Source organism: Oncorhynchus gorbuscha, linkage group LG04 (assembly GCF_021184085.1).
Source record: "Oncorhynchus gorbuscha isolate QuinsamMale2020 ecotype Even-year linkage group LG04, OgorEven_v1.0, whole genome shotgun sequence".
NCBI lineage: Eukaryota > Metazoa > Chordata > Actinopteri > Salmoniformes > Salmonidae > Oncorhynchus > Oncorhynchus gorbuscha.
The window spans coordinates 34,524,122-34,542,098 of record NC_060176.1 but is presented as its reverse complement, the minus strand read 5'-3'; the positions used below and the strand labels follow the sequence as shown (position 1 = coordinate 34,542,098).

Sequence of the window (17,977 nt, the reverse complement as noted above, 5' to 3'; positions counted from 1 at the left end):
ATAGTCTGGGTAGCCATTTGACTAGATGTTCAGGAGTCTTATGGCTTGGGGGTAGAAGCTGTTTAGAAGCCCTTTGGACCTAGACTTGGCGCTCCAGTACCGCTTGCCGTGATGTAGCAGAGAGAACAGTCTATGACTAGGGTGGCTGGAGTCTTTGACCATTTTTAGGGCCTTCCTCTGACACTGCCTGGTATAGAGGTCCTGGATGGCAAGAAGCTTGGCCCCAGTGATGTAATAGGCAGTTCACACTACTCTCTGTAGTGCCTTGCGGTCGGATGCCGAGCAGTTGCCATACCAGGCAGTGATGCAACCAGTCAGGTTGATGGAGCAGCTGTAAAACCTTTTGAGGATCTGAGGACCCATGCCAAATATTTTCAGTCTCCTGAGGGGGAATAGGTTTTGTCGAGCCCTTTTCACGACTGTCTTAGTGTGCTTGGACCATGATCGTTTGTTGGTGATGTGGACACCAAGGAACTTGAAGCTCTCAACCTGCTCCACTGCATTCCCGTCGATGAGAATGGGGGCATGCTCAAACCTCTTTTTCCTGTAGTCCACATTCATCTCCTTGGTCTTGATCACATTGATGGAGAGGGTCGTCCTGGCACCACACAGAGAGGTCTCTGACCTCCTCCCTATGCGCTGCCTCGTCGTTGTCAGTGATCAGGCCTACCACTGTTGTGTCATCGGCAAACTTAAATGATGGTGTTGGAGTCGTGCCTGGCCATGCAGAGTGAACAGGGAGTACAGGAGGGGTCTGAGCATGCAGAAAGTCTGAGGGGCCCCTGTGTTGAGAATCAGCATGTCGGATGTGTTGTTTCCTACCCTTACCATCTGGGGGCGGTCTGTCAGGAAGTCCAGGATCCAGTTGCAGAGGGAGGTGTTTAGTCCCTGGGTCCATAGCTTGTTGATGAGCTTTGAGGGCACTTTGGTGTTGAACGCTGAGCTGTAGTCAATGAATAGCATTCTCACATAGGTGTTACTTTTGCCCAGGTGGGAAAGGGTGATGGCATTGAATCAATGTGTAAAACTGATTGGATTTGAAAGAAGTCCTTCACGTTTGGGAATTTCATTGTTTTTTCACCCAACATTTAACCTAAACCCAATGACATGGTAAATATATATTTTTCTGCTTTCATGTTGAATTCACATTAGTTCACAACTCAACCAAATGTAAATGAAAACTAGATGTTGAAAATGTTTGCCTGGTGCTTTGTGGTAGATTCTGTAATGAGGGGATTCACATAAGTATTTTCTTTTAAGTTATACATTTAGCCTAGTAAGCACATGTTACCTTGGAAACTGTGTTAAAGTTGTAAGGGATGGTTAACAAGTATCAGTTATTTCCTGTTGATAATTTGTAAACTACAGCTAAATTATGTTCGTCTCTAGTGTGTTGCAATTTCAATTATTAGTTATTCAGTTATTTTAGCAAAAGTATTGCTAAGAACTTTCTTTATCAAAGGCTATCTTGATAGAGGCATAGCTAGAACATGGGTTCATTTACACTTATTTATTAAAACATTGGCAGGATGAAATCTCTTGAGATGCACCCTCTTGTTTTCAAGTGTCCAAATAAAACCCAAAATGAACAGACAATACTTAGTAACAAGAATATGGAAACTACTGTCTAATAATAATTATAACAATAAAACAGTCAATAACAAAAACATACATTAACAGAAAGAACTGTTGTTGTACAACTACTAATAGGCCTACAGCTAATAAAAAATCTGCTACAACTACTAATACTACTAATAAAATACAGTGGGGTCCAGGCATAATTAAACACCCTATAAAATGAACAATTCAAATACTGAGCTATATTGTATGCAACAAAAAAAGGGGGAATTATATTATTCTATACTAATACAATTGCTCAGAGAAAGAGATTTTGTTTAACAAGTAATACTTTTTTTCACAAAGGTAGGGGTCAAAAGTATTGACACCCCTAAAGATTGTTATAAATAAATGAAGTCGTCAAAAGTTTAGTATTTGGTCCCATATTCCTAGCGTGTAATGACTACATCAAGCTTTTGACTCTAAAAACTTGTAGGATGCATTTGCAGTTTGTTTTGGTTGTGTTTCAGATTATTTTGTGCCCAATATAGATTTATGGTAAATAATGTATTGAGTCATTTTGGAGTCACTTTTATTATAAATAAGAACAGAATATGTTCTAAAACACTTACATTAATGTGGATGCTACCATGATTACGGATAATCCTGAATGAACCGTGAATAATAATGAGTGAGAAAGTTACAGAGGGTCAAACGTAATACCCAAAAGACATGTTAACCTCCCACCATTACCAATAACAGGGGAGGTCAGCATATCTTGGGGGTATGATCATGTTCAGAAACATATTCTATTCTTATTTAAAATAAAAGTGACTCCCAACAAAAAAAAAAACAATACATTATTTACCATTAATTTCAATTGGGCATAAAATAATCTGAAACACAACCAAAACAAACTGCAAATGCATACAACAAGTTTATAGAGTCACAATATCATTGCATGCTAGGAATATGGGAACCAAATACTAAAGTAATACATATTTGAAATACTTTATAAGAATCTTGTGACCCCTATCTTTGAGAAAAATACATTACTTGTTAAGCAAAATCTCTTTCTCTGAGAAATTAAAATAAGTTAATTCCACAATATATGAGCATACAATATAGCTCAGTATTTGAATTATTTATTTTAAAAAGTCATTATTGCTCATCTTCATAAAGGGTTTCAATACTTTCAGACCACACTGTACATACATATTTACAAATATCTCAGCATGGCGATGTTCGTAAATAGTTAAAAACAAACAATTAGTTCTTAACATTTGAAAAAGAACGAATCTGCAAAGATAGTTATAAATTACATCTAATTCCCAAAGTATGATGTTGGTTAAGTGTTTATAAAGAGGGATCACTCGTTCACATTTCTATACAAAAAGGTATGACATTATTTACACTATAAACATCAAATATATCTAAATCTAACTAACATTGGCAAAGTCAAACTAACATTACCTCAAAATATTATTTCCCCAATGCAAAAATAACACTAAACCATTAAAAATTAAAAATACAAATAACTAAATCTCTTGTGCTTAACAATAACTCTGTTAGCTTACTTGCACTGTCATGTATAATAAGCCAGCTGTTAACATGCAGAGGTATCCCAGTGCATTGAGGCTGGCTGGGGATTGTTTAAAGCCCTATTCTCTCCCATGGAGTAATAAAGAGCGAGCCAGTGGAATAATCTGATTTTAAAGGAGGTGATCAATAAATTGAGTCTCTCTCTCTGAGTCTCTCTCTCTAACTGTAAATGTAAATGACTTAAATGTCTAACGCTCGCTCCCTCCCTCCCCTGGTTCCAGGGGAGTATTTGTTTGAAGTGTGACACTCAAGAGGGATTTGGGTCGAACCACTGTTCGTCAATATGATAGGCCTTGCGTTTAACACACTGCAATTAACAACAAGCTAATTGGAACTAATCACTCTAATATGCCTCTAATATGCAAAAATATATATACTACATAGTGCACTCACGTCTGTAGACATGAAATGCTTTGAAAGGTTGGTCATGGCTCACAACACCAAAATCCTAGAAACCCTAGACCCACTACAATTTGCATACCGCCCCCAACAGATGATGCAATCTCAACACTGCACTCAACACTTGCATACCGCCCCCAACACTCAATTGCACTCAACACTGCCCTTTCCCACCTGGACAAAAAGGAACACCTACATGAGAATGCTATTCATTGACTACAGCTCAGCGTTCAACATCAGTGCCCTCAAAGCTCATCAATAAGCTAAGGACCCCGATACTAAACACCCCTCTGCAAACTGTATCCTGGACTTCCTGACGGGCCGCCCCTAGGTGGTAAGGGTAGGAAACAACACATCCACCACGCTGATCCTCAACACAGGGGCGCGTGCTCAGTCCCCTCCTGTACTCCCTATTCACTCATGACTGCATGGCCAGGCACCACTCCAACAACATCATCAAGTTTGCCGATGACACAACGACGAGACAGCATATAGGGAGGAGGTCAGAGACCTGGCCGTGTGGTGCCAGGACAACAACCTCTCCCTCAACGTGATCAAGACAAAGGAGAGGATTGTGGACTACAAGAAAAAGAGGATCGAGCATGCCCCCATTCTCATTGACGGGGCAGTAGTGGAACAGGTTGAAGGCTACGAGTTCCTTGGCGTCAACATCATCAACAAACTATCATGGTCCAAACACACTAAGACAGTCGTGGAGAGGGCACGACAAAGCCTATTCCTCCTCAGGAGACTGAAAGGATTTGGGTCCTCAGATCCTCAAAAGGTTCTACAGCTGCACCATCGAGAGCGTCCTGACTGGTTGCATCACTGCATGGTATGGCAACTGCTCTGCCTCCGACCGCAAGGCACTACAGAGGGTAGCGCGTACGGCCCAGTACGTCACTGGGGCCAAGCTTCCTGTCATCCAGGACCTCTATAATCAGGCAGTGTCAGAGGAAAGACTTAAAAATTGTCAAAGACTCCAGCCACCCTAGTCATAGATTGTTCTCTCTGCTACCGCACGGCAAGCCGGAGCGCCAAGTCTAGGTCCAAAAGGCTTCTTAACAGCTTCTTCCCCCAAGCCATAAGACTCCTGAACAGCGAATCAAAGGGTTACCCAGACCCCTCTTTTACGCTGCTGCTACTCTCTGTTTATAATCTATGCAGAGTCACTTTAACTCTACTTACATGTACATATTACCTCAACTAACCGGTGTCCCCGCACATTGACTCTGTACCGGTACCCTCTGTATATAGCCCCACTTGTTATTTTACTGAGCCGTTTAATTATTTGTTACTTTTATTTTCTAGTTTTTTCTTAACTTGTTAAAGCATTGTAGGTTAAGGGCTTGTAAGTAAGCATTTCACTGTAAGGTTACACCTGTTGTATTCGGTGCATGTGACAAATGCAATTTGATTTGACTTCAGACAAGCATACATAGGGCAAACATCATATTTTCGTATGGCTAAGGCAGAGGGAGCCAGTCAGATCATAATAAAGGACGCATCTTAATTAGCGTAATAATCAATATTCAAAGAAACAGTTTTAGCACATTTGGTATTTCAACGACAGCATATGAATAGTTCATCGCAAAGACATTTTCGAAACATTTCTATGCCCTCAGTTTAACTTGAGCAAATAAGAAGTTGATTAATTATAAATGGTGCCATTACAGAAACCTTTCATTTACTTATCAAGCTGAAAACACAGCACGGGAGAGTAAACACACATAGCCTCCTCTAAATCTCTATCTGCAATCATAGACCTGGACTGCGTCCCAAATTATAGTGTACTACTTGGGCTCTGATCAAAGGGAATATGATGCCATTTAGGACGCAGGCCTGCTTCTAAATCAGAGAGGATCTGGGGAAAGACAGCATACATGGCTGATTCTGGCAATGAGGGAGGACTGTTGGTAACTAATACCACAGGATGGAGAGGCAAAAAAAAAAGAAAATACCTAAAAAAAAGATGACGCGTGTAATTCTTACACAGGATCAAAATGGGGCTTAGGTGGTGGGAGTGGCGGAGGTGTGGAAACAAAATATTGCTGTTTTAAAGCTACAATCCGTAATTGAAACAATAACAAAGCAGCACCCTACCTCAGTTTTGGTAAAAAGCTGAGGGATGGCCTGCAGAAATGTAACAACTCTCAGATTCATAGACAGAGATATGGATTCAAGGACTGACCATCCATAAAATTATAGTTTTAAATATGTTTTGAGGCTATACAGTGTTTGATTACATTGTTTACAAATATTGGAATCAAACAAGCTTATATTTTGGGTTCTGATGTGGTACGACAGTTGAACTAAACCTCATGAGCCATTTAGAAGTTATATTCTTCAGGAAGCAATGGGTATACAGTACCAGTCAAAAGTTTGGACACACCTACTCATTCCAGGGTTTTTCTTAATTTTTTATTATTTTCTACATTTTAGAATAATAGTGAAGACATCAAAACTATGAAATAGACATGTGGAATCATGGAGTAACTAGGGTTGAAAAGGGTCGGAAACTTTCCGGTAAATTGACAACATTTTTTCAGGGAATTTTCTGGGAATCTGGGGAATTTTGCTTAAATTCATCAGAAAAGTTAGCTTATAACAGTGAACCTTTTTTTGTGGGACATACATAAGGCAATTCTAGGTCCTGAGGCATATTTTGGTTAAACTATCCAATGGAATTGCAACCCTCTGCATGCACATGCATTCTTCCATCACATGTACAGCTGATTCTCAAGATATTGCACACTAATGAGATGCTATTGAGCCCACACTACTACACCGTCTGAGCCAAGGACTACATGCTAAGTTTTGATAACAATACTGGGTGGGGTGAATATATTTTAAATGACATACATGATTTTTTTGTTAACTAGTAGATAGTAGCCTACAGCAAAGTGTGTTTAAATCATTTCTAACTTGTTAACAATTTCTGCTGGTTAGTTTTGCTACCATGTGGGTTTTAGCTTGCTTGAGCCTGCTAACTGTGGAGTGTTAATTCACCTGTTTCCCTACATGTTTAATTTTAAAACATTTATCTCACAAAGGAGTTGTTTAATCTAACTGTTTAACTATTTATCTGTACATGCAATTGTATTTTTATTTGTTTTACTTTTTATTTATAATCTTTACAGGAAATTGCCACGGACACTATCTGATGTGTGGAGACATTTCACTGCAGCTAAAGTAGAAGGAAACGCTGTGTACATTTGCAAATACTGTGCCAAATCATATGTGAAGAATGCAACAAAGATGCAGAATCATCTGGCCAAGTGCATAAAGTTCCCTCAGTGCTCAGAACAAGCAACCTCTACTTCTATTCGAGGTGAAAATGATGAATCAGACACCTTATTGATAGCAACAACTCATGGTCCTCCTAGAATCAGAAGTGTTTTGACCTAATGGAGGAACGTAGTCAGAGAAATGCTGATGAATGTTTTGCTCAAGCTGTGTATGCAACTGGTTCAGCAATGATGCTCACAGGCAATGTGTATTGGAAAAGATTTCTGAATGATGCCCATCATACACCACTCCAACCAGACATGCTTTATCTACTCATTTGCTGGATGCAAAGTTCATCATAGTTCAAGTGAAGGTCTAGCAAATCATAGAAAAAGCAGACTGTATTGCAATCATCTCTGATGGGTGGTTGAATGTGCGTAGACAAGGAATAATTAATTACAGAAGGTATTTGCACTGGTCACAGACAATGCTGTGAACATGAAGGCTGCTTGGTCATGAGCTGTGCTGCTCATGCATTGAATCTGCTCCTCAAGGACATCATGGCACTGAAAACAATGGTTACACTTTACAAGAGAGCCAAGGAAATGGTTAGGTAAGTGAAGGGTCATCAAGTTATAGCTGCAATCTACCTCACCAAGCAAAGTGAGAAGAATATGAACACCACATTGAAGCTGCCCAGCAACATCCATTTGGGTAGTGTTGTCATCATATTTGACAGTCTCCTGGAGGGGAAGGAGTCTCTCAAAGAAATGGCCATATCACAGTCTGCCAATGTGGACAGTCCCATCAAGAGGATCCTCCTGGATGATGTATTTTGGGAGAGAGTGGTAAGCAGCCTGAAACTCCTGAAACCTACAGCAGTAGCCATTGCATGGATTGAGGGAGACAATGCCATAGTGTGTTGTTCAGACTCTGCTTTCAGGTGTAAGAGAAGTACTGCCCTGCCCACTTCACTGTTGCTCCAAGCAGAGGAAACTGCAGTTCTGAAATACATCAAAAAGCATGACTTCTGCTTGAAGCCCATACACGCTGCAGCATACATGTTGGACCCCAAGTATGCTGGCAAGAGCATCCTGTCTGGTGCAGAGATCAACAAGGCCTATAGTGCCATCACTACCATGTCTCACAACCTTAGCATGGATGAGTTCAAGGTTCTTGGCAGTCTGGAGAAGTACACTTCCAAGCAAGGGCTTTGGGATGGAGATGCAACATGGCAGTCGTGCCAACATATCTCATCAGCCACCCGGTGGAAGGGACTTCATGGATCTGAGGCTCTTTCCCCTGTTGCCTCCATCATCCTCTAAATCCCACCAACATCAACCGCCTCAGAGAGCAACTGGTCCTTGTTTGGGAACACACACACCAATGCACGCAACAGGCTGACCAATACAAGAGTTGAACAATTGGTGGCCAGTCGAGCAAATTTGAGGCTTTTTAAGCCTGGCAATGAGCCATCCTCAACAAGTTTGGAAAGTGACAGTGACGATGAGGAGTCTTTTTTTTTTTGAGTCTGATGTTCAAGAGGTGGACATTGAGGAGGTCCAGGGAGAAGAATATGGAAGCCTGAGACAAAAGGCAACCAAAGCTTTAGTTTCTACACTATCATTTTATAGATGTATGTTGAAAACGTTTTTGGAAGATGTGATGGATCATTGGGGATCATTCAATATTCCCTTTCTTTTGTTGTTCAGTGAAATCATCCCATGTGAAGAGTCCATTCATTTAATTAAAGATAAATTCGTAACAATTTTTTACATGTTTATGTTTATATCTAATGGAAGGATTTAATAATTTGCAATTATGTCTACTTATGATAAGGTAAAAGGTTTATGTTTGTTTCCATATGATAAATATATCCAATGCAAAAAACATCTACATTTAAATGGTATTTCCGTTAATTCCCACAAAAAGTTTCCACCTCTGAATATTCCCCAAAATGTGCAACCTAGTAGTAACCCAAAAATTGTTAAACACCTCAAAATATATTTTATATTTGAGATTCTTCAAAGTAGCTACCCTTTGCCTTGATGACAGCTTTACACAATCTTGGCATCTCTCAACCACTAATATATGTGTCACGTCTACTCCCGCTCCTCCCCTATTCTCGACTACCAGCGCCTACGTTACAATACATCCAAAAATGGATGTAGAAATGGTTGAATTGTAGTTGAAAGAAAATTTCCTGGTATTCTACACATTTTGCCATGGGGTAGAGTGAAAATGTTCCAGTTTTAAAGCTAATACTCCTGAATGCAATCATTTTTATTTGGGTCATTGTTACTTCTCCAAGATGATCTTATTTACAATTATATAGATCCATTATCTTTTTTACAGACGGCCACCCAAGACTTTTCTCTGCAGAAAAAAACTTTGTTACTATCTATCAGTTAGCTTTCTTTGTAAGATTCCAGACACTCCGATTGCTTTACTAAAGTGTATATATTTCAAACTTGTTTAAACCCAATTCACATCCGCCTGCTTCTAGCCTTCTACCGTCACCACTGCCCTGCCACACACAACAAACCTAAGGCGGCAGGTAGCCTAGTGGTTAGAGAGGTGAGCCAACGGCTGGAGGATTGCCAGGTCAAATCCCGGGTCAGAGAGGAAAAAGCCGTTGAGAATTGAGCTGGCAACTGGAGGGTTGCTGGTATCAAATCCAAGATGACATTGCCTGCTTTTGTGCCCTTGAACAAAGCACTTAACCCCCCACAACAGGCACCCAGTGTGGCAGACCCCCGTACCTCTCCAAAACCTGTATGTGTATCATTTGCAGGGGTTGGGCTAAAGTAATCTTAAGAGAGAAAATGACAGAACTATTTTGTCAAGTTGAGTGGTGTTATGTTCAGACAGGTAGTATTCAGATGGCTTTAATGGTGTGGCTGAAGGCTGCAACGGCTGCTCCTCCTCCCCTTGCCTGTAGCTTAGCCTTAGGCAAACTCCCTGTCCATCAGCTGGGCTGACAGGGAGGGGAATCAAAACCTCCCCATGGGTCTGCTGCAGTGCAGTGCTGACATCCCTCCAGAATGCGTGGCTGTGGAGGGGCCTAAAATAGCACCCTATTACTGATATGGGCTCTGGCCAAAAGTAGTGCACTATATAGGAAATAGGGTGCCATTTAGGACGCAGCCTGAGATTATATTGTGATGAGGCTTTGATGCTGTGCAACAAAGCCTCTGAGGCCTGTGATGGGAGAGACTGTCATCCATCGTCAATCACTGTCTCAGGTGGAGAGGGGCATCAAAGTCCTTACTATACTGAACAAAAATATAAATGCAACAATTTCAAAGATTTTACTGAGTTACAATTCACATGAGGAAATCAGTCAATTGAAATAAATGCATTAGGCCCTAATCTATGGATTTCACACGACAGGGAATACAGATACCCCTCCAAAAATGGGCCTCACGACACAGTATTTTTGTTCATTCAAATTGCCATCGAGAAAATGCAATTGTCCGTAGCTTATGCTTGCCCATACCATAACCCCACCGCCACCATGGGGCACTCTGTTCACAACGTTGACATCAGCAAACTGCTCGCCCACACAACGCCATACATGTGGTCAGTGGTTGTGAGGATGTACTGCCAAATTCTTTAAAATGACATTGGAGGCAGCTTAAGGTAGAGAAATTAACATTAAACACTCTGGCACAAGGTGCACCTGTGTAATGAACATGCTGTTTAATCAGATTATTGATATGCCACACCTGTAAACTGGATGCATTATGGAACATTTCTGTGATCTTTTATTTCAGCTCATGAAACATAGGACCAACACTTTACATGTTGCATTTGTATTTTTGTTCAGTGTACTACTGTGGAATATGGAGACATGTCAGTCAGTGAGTATTTGCTTCTGGTTTTAAAAAAGTGTCCCCTTTATGGCTGTGTCCTTTGTCCCAATAAAAAATACACTCGTTCACTACTTCCCACAAACCTAAAAGTATTGGATTGGTGAAGGCATGGGCTTGAGTTTCCACCATGTTTCTTACACCAGTCATTTCCTTGAAATGAAAGGAACAAGTGCACACTTGGGAGGAAGAACAGACAATTGGAAACATGTAGCATATGTTCGCGAATGAAAACAACACATTGTTTGTTGTTGGACCCCTTAGAGTGTTGTTCTAATCTACAGTCATACACCCCAGCTAGCACATAACGTTCTGAGAACCATGCATTTCTTAGAGCTTGGTGAGAGCGTGGTTGTCCTATGGTTATTTTGCATGCAACCTTCCCACAACTTTCTGAGAATGGTGCAGGATAGTTGCTTGGCTTTGGAACATTCTCAGCACATTTATAGAACTTAACAAAAAAACATTTTCTTGGTATTTCATTACTTTAACATGTTTTTAGAAATTTTAGCAAATGTATTGAAAATGAAATACTTATTTAAATTTGATATTTTTGTATTTGCTATGACACTAAGTTGAGCTCAGGTGCATCCAATTTCCTTTGATACAACTTAATTGGAGTCCACCTGTGGCCAATTCAATTGTTTGGACATGATTTAGAAAGAAACATACTCATCTGACGAGGATAAGCGAGAAGGATCGGAGGACCAATACGCAGTGTGGTAAGTGTTCGTCATTGTAATGGAAAAACTGAACACTACAAAACAACAACGTGACAGCCATGAAGCTAATGAACAATCGTGCTGACACAAACACTACATAGACAATCATCCACAACAACAAAACAGGCTACCTAAATATGGTTTCCAATCAGAGACAATATTCAAATAAATTCATTAAAAATCCTACAATGTGATTTTCTGGATTTTTTTCCCTCATTTTGTTTTCATAGTTGAAGTGTACCTATGATGAAAATTACAGGCCTCTCATTTTTTTAAGTGGGAGAACTTGCACAATTGGTGGCTGACTAAATACTTTTTTGCCCCACTGTATCTAGGGAAGGGTATAAAACCGTTTCTCGTGTTGACAGTTTCCAAGAGTGGCCTCCATCATTGGGATATTGAAAAAATATGGAACTACCCAGACTCTGCCTAGAGTTGGTTGTCTGAACAAACGGGCAAGAAGGACCGTGGTAAGGGAGGTGACCAATGACTCTGAATGAACTACAGCGTTCCTTGGCTGAGATGGGAGAACCTGTCAGAAGGACAACGGTCTCAACAGCACCATTCTGGGCTTTATGGGAGAGTGGCCAGACGGAAGCCACTCCTGAGAAAAAGGCACATGGTAGCACGCCTGGGGTTTGCAAAAATGCACGGGAAAGACTGAGATCATAAGGCAAAAGACTCTGTGGTCTGATGAGAAAGAAAAGTAACTGTTTGGCCAAATGGCAAAGCACTATGTCTAGAGAAAACCAGGCACAGTTTAACACCCATCTAACATCATCCATACCGTGAAGCATGGTGGTGGCAGCATCATGCTATGGGGATGCTTTTTAGAGGCAGGGACTGGGAGACTGGTAAGGATAGAAGGAACAATTAATGGAGCCAAATACAAGCAAATCCTTGATGAGAACCTGCTTGAGTGCAAACGACCAGTCCCAACAGGTCAATGACCCTTAGTATACAGCCAACGCAACGCTGGAATGGCTTCAGAACAAGAACGTAAAAGTCCTTGAGTGGCCCAACCATAATCACAGACTTGAATACCATTGAAAATCTGTGGAAAGACTTGAAGATTGCTGTTCACTTCTGCAAGGAAGAATGGGGGAAAATCCCTAAATCCAGATGTGCAAGATGACTCAAAGCTGTAAATGCCGCCAAATGTGTTTCTACAAAGTATTGACTCAGGGATGTGAATACTTATGTAAATTAGATTTCTGTATTTCATTTTCAATAAATTTGCAAAAACATTTTTAACTTCGTCATTATGGGATATTGTGTGTAGATGGGTGACAAAAACATATTTAATCCATTTTGAATTTAGGCTGTAACACAACAACATGCAGAATAAGTCAAGGGGTATGAATTCTTTCTCAAGGCACTGTAAATACGTCACTCATTGCTTCAAGTCACACCTCAACGCACCCACCAAATGGGAGCAAACAAACCTCAAAGTCTGTTCAAAAACATACAAGAATGTTTTGGGGAAACGTGTCGTTCAGTACAAACCATTCTGTCGTTCAGCAAACATTCAATCGAACTGAACGCATCTCTGATCTTAATGAGTGCTTGTTTCCTTTGAAATGGGGTCTGTTTGAATAGACTAAAATGGACAGCTTTGTATATGTAAAAAAACAAGACACGTTAGCTTCATCCTGGTGGCGCAGTGGACTAATTACATGGATAGAGAACAGAAGATTCTGAGTTTGAATTTCACTGATGCTGTGTCATAATGATTAATGCCTAAGGACATTTATTTCCATTTGTCCAATCTGTGCTTGGAGTTTAAAAAAAAGTGAACCCAACAGGAGCTAATAGTCTTATTGAAACAAAAACCTCCAAATAACCAATTTGTATTTTTTGACCCCTTTTTCTCCCCAATTTCATGATATCCAAATGGTAGTTAGTCTTGTTCTATCACTGCAACTCCCGTACGGACTCGGGAGAGGCGAAGGCCGAGTGCCATGCATCCTCCGAAACACGACCTGTTAAGCCGCACTGCTTCTTGACACACTGTTCCCTTAGCCAGGAAGCCAGCCACACAAATGTGTCGGAGGAAACACTGTGCAACTGGCGACCGTGTCAGCGTGCATGCGCCTGGCCACAGGAGTCGCTAGAGCGCAATGGGACATGGACATCCTGGCCGGCCAAACCCTCCCCTAACCCGAACAACGCTCGGCCAATTGTGCGCCACCTCATATGTCTCCCGGTCGCTGCTGGCTGTAACACAGCCTGTGTTGTGACGCATTTAGCACTGCGATGCAGTGCCTTAGACTGCCACTCGGGAGGCCCCCAAAGCCACTCAGGAGGCCCCCAACCTATCATTTCTATTCTCAGTGTCTTAGTGAAACTTTCAAGGAACCAGAGTTAAACTTTCTCAGAACATCCCTTCAAACTAAAAATGAAAGTTCCCAGAATATTTAAAAAAACAGTTTTACCGGTCAGGAAATGTATGGTTTAATTCCCACAACCAATGTGAATCTAAAAACATACTTTCCCACAACTTCCAAGGAACCAAATGTGCTAGCTGGGAGTGGCCTTCTCACCTTGGTCAAATACGTCCACATGCGGTTGGTCGGCATCAATGCCCTTCAGGCAGTTGCGGTAGGTCTTACGCAGGGCGTGAACCTCGCGATGGTGCTGCATCAGCTGGGCGACAAGCTGCTCTTCTGATACGGCCTTCTGGTGCTCTAACCGCTGCACCACTTCCTTGTCCTCGGGCCAAATGAACGTGACGTGGTACACATCTACACAGGTAATACAGAGAAGATCAGGGTATGTATTCATCAAGTGTCTCAGAGTAAGAGTGCTGATCTAGTATCAGGTCTCTCTTATCCATGTAACCAAATTTACTATGATCTGAAAGGCAAACTGATCCTAACACTCCTACCCTGAGACACTTTATGAATACAGGCCCTGATGGCCCAATGACAGGGAGGGTGGGATCTATTTCTCTCTTCTTGTTCATAGACTTCATGTTCTAGATATCTTCCCACTGTAAAATATCCCCACAAAAAAATGAGAAAGGAAACACCAACATAAAGTGGATAATATACACTACCGTTCAAAAGTCTGGGGTCACTTAGACATTTCCTTGTTTTGAAAGAAAGGCACATATTTCTGTCCATTAAAAATAACATCAAATTGATCAGAAATACAGTGTAGACATGGTTAATATTGTAAATGACTATTGACGCTGGAAACGGCAGATTTAATGGAATATCTACATAGGCGTATAGAGACCCATTATCAGCAACCAATCATTGGAATCCTGTGTTCCAATGGCACGTTGTGTTAGCAAATCCAAGTTTATCATTTTAAAAGGCTAATTGATCATTAGAAAATCATTTTGCAATTATGTTAGCACAGCTGAAATCCGTTGTGCTAATTAAAGAAGCAATACAACCGCCCTTCTTTAGACTAGTTGAGTATCTGAAGCATCAGCATTTGTGGGTTCAGACTCAAAACGGGCTCAAAACGCCCAGAAACAAAAAACTTTCTTCTGAAACTCAGTCTATTCTTGTTCCGAGAAATGAGTTGAGTTCATTTAGTGAATATGTTTCAAACTCTATTTTCTTAAAACTGCATTGTTGGTTAAGGGCTTGTAAGTAAGCATTTCACGGTAAGGTATTGTAGTATTCGGCACGTGACAAAATGTGATTTGATGAACAGGGCGTTTGGCCACCACGAGCCAGAACAGCTTCAATGCACCTTGACATAGATTCTACAAGTGCCTGGTACTCTATTAGAGGGACAAGACACCATTCTTCCAAGATAAATTCTATAATTTGGTGTTTTGTTGATGGTGGTGGAAAACTTTGTATGTGGTGGCCGCCCCAGAAACTCCCATGAGTGTTCAATTGGGTTGAGATCTGGTGACTGAGACGGCAATGGCATATGGTTTACATCATTTTCATGCTCATCAAACCATTCAGTGACCACTCCTGCCCTGTGGATGGAAGCATTGTCATCCTATGGGGAAATAGCCATGGTAGCCAGAATAATGACCTGCCCAGCATTTTGTCATACATTACCCTAAGCATGATGGGATGTTAATTGCTTAAGTAACTCAGGAACCACACCTGTGTGGAAGCACCTGCTTTCAATACACTTTGTATTCCTCATTTACTCAAGTGTTGCCATTATTTTGGCAGTTACCTGTATATCCTCATTGTATATCAGCCTGTACTCCAGAGTTCTATGTCTACTGTATTTATGCATATTGACTTTGACAATTCACATTTTGGGTATCTGTAAATATTTGAGGTGAATAAAGTAATTCTGATAATGTTTACACAGGTACCAATCATTTCGTCACGTTGACAAACAAATATTTGGACAGCTTTGAAAAAACCAGAGCTCATTTGCACAATGCATGCAATTCTACTGACAAAGGCAAAATGAGACCTCGGCACAATGAAAACAGAGATGGCAATTATTTTGATCTCGTACATCCTCACCATAACAAACCAACCTATTGGGAGCTGAGGCTTTTGTTAATTATAGCACAGCTTTGCTATACTCTAAGGACCTGTTCTCCTGGAGAGCTATGTTGGGAATTCAAAGAAACCAAATCGTATTTGTCACTTGCGCCGAACACAACAGGTGTAAACTTTGCAGTGAAATGCTTACTTACAAGGCCAACAATTCAGTTCAATAAATAGAATTAAGAAAATATTTATTAAATAAACAAAAGTAAAAAAAATAATTAAAAGTAACAAAATAACAATAACGAGGCTATACAGGGGATACCGGTACTGAGTCAATGTGCGGAGGTATAGGTTAGTCAAGGTAATTTGTACATGTAGGTAGGGGTAAAGTGACTATGCATAGATAATAAACTACGAGATGCAGCAGTGTAAAAACAATGTAAATAACCGGGTGGACATTTCAATAACTGTTCAGCAGTCTTATGGCTTGGGGGTAGAAGCTGTTAAGTAGCCATTTAGACCTAAACTTGGTGCTCCAGTACCGCTTGCTGTGCGGTAGCAGAGATACGTCCTTGACTTGGGTGACTGGAGTCCTTTGAGAATTTTTTGGGCCTTCCTCTGTCACCAACTATTATATAAGTCCTGGAAGTCAGAACTTTTTGAGGATCTGAGGACCCATGACAAATCTTTTCAGTCTCCTGAGGGGGAAAAGTTGCTGTGGTGCCCTCTTCACAACTGTCTTGGTGTGTTTGGACCATGATGTGGACACCAAGGAACATGAAGCTCTCAACCTACTCCACTGCAGCAATCGTCGCGGAGAATGGAGGTGTGCTCGGTCCTCCTTTTCTTGTAGTCCACTATCAGCTCATTTGTCTGGCTCACATTGAGGGAGTGGTTGTTGTCCTGGGACCACACTGCCAGGTCTCTGACCTCCTCCCTTTAGGCTGTCTCATCGTTGTCAGTGATCAGGCCTATCACTGTTGTGTCATCAGCAAACTTAATGATGGTGTTGGAGTCATGCTTGGGTGAACAGGGAGTACAGGAGGACCTAAGCACGCACCCTTGAGGGGCACCAGTGTTGAGGATGTGTTGTTGCCTACCCTTACCACCTGGGGGTCCAGGATCCAGTTGCAGGAGGTGTTAGTCCCAGGGTCCTTAGCTTAGTGATGTGCTTTGTGGGCACTATGGTGTTGAACGCTGAGCTGTAGTCAATGAACAGCACTCTCACATAGATGTTCTTTTTGTCCATGTGGGAATGGGCAGTGTGGAGTGATATTGAATCATTTGTGAATCTGTTGGTGCGGTATGCAAATTGGAGTGGGTCTAGGGTTTCTGGGATGATGGTGTTGATGTGAGTCATGACCAGCCTTTCAAAGCACATCATGGCTACCGACTTGAGTGCTACGGGGCGGTAGTCATTTAGGCAGGTTATCTTCGCTTTCTTGGGCACAGGGACTATGGTGGTCTGTTTGAAACATGTAGGTATTACAGACTTGGTCAGGATGAGGTTGAAAATGTAGTGAAGACACTTGCCAGTTGGTTCTCGTAAGCTCTGAGTACACATCCTGGTAATCCGTCTGGCCTTGTGAGTGTTGAGCTGTTGAAAGGTCTTGCTCACATCGGCTACGGAGAGCGTGATCACACAGTTGTCTGGAACAGCTGGTGCCCTCATGCATGCTTTAGTGTCGCTTGCCACAAAGCGGGCATAAAAGGCATTTAGCTCGTCTGGTCGGCTCGCTTCACTGGGCAGATCGCGGTAGTCCGTAATAGTTTGCAAGCCCTGCCACATCCAACGAGCATCAGAGCGTAGTAGGATTCAATCTTAGTCCTGTATTGACGCTTTGCCACTTTAATGGTTTGTCTGAGGGCATAGCGGAATTTCTTATAAGCGTCCAGATTAGTGTCCCGCTCCTTGAAAGCCAGGTTCAATATGGATGTGGGTTTGTGGTTATGATGTGAATTATAAAAAAGGAATGTCTCTCTGTATCACTTTCACCCCCCTCCCCTTGGTAGAATCGGGCACTCTGGAATACATCTCCAGGGTTCTTCATCTTACCTCCTGTGACAGGGTCTATTCTCTTGCCCTGACTCCGTTCAATCAGAACTGCATCGGGTGCCTCCAGCAACACTGACAGAGAACACACACAAACAGTTCCTTCAATACACACAC

The 17,977-nt window shown here is 41.5% G+C and overlaps 1 protein-coding gene across 5 annotated transcripts in view; it reads right to left on the bottom strand.

Moving 5' to 3' along the window:
• The window catches only part of ak8 (adenylate kinase 8), a 70,071-nt gene that overhangs the window by 27,864 nt on the left and 24,230 nt on the right, over positions 1-17,977 (bottom strand). For all 5 annotated transcript variants that reach the window (XM_046346585.1, XM_046346587.1, XM_046346586.1 and 2 more), the window contains 2 exons: positions 17,864-17,935; positions 13,924-14,124 (listed from right to left, as the gene is read on the bottom strand). In XM_046346585.1, coding sequence (XP_046202541.1) covers positions 13,924-14,124; positions 17,864-17,935 — 273 coding nt within the window. The remainder of the gene's footprint in view (positions 1-13,923; positions 14,125-17,863; positions 17,936-17,977) is intronic.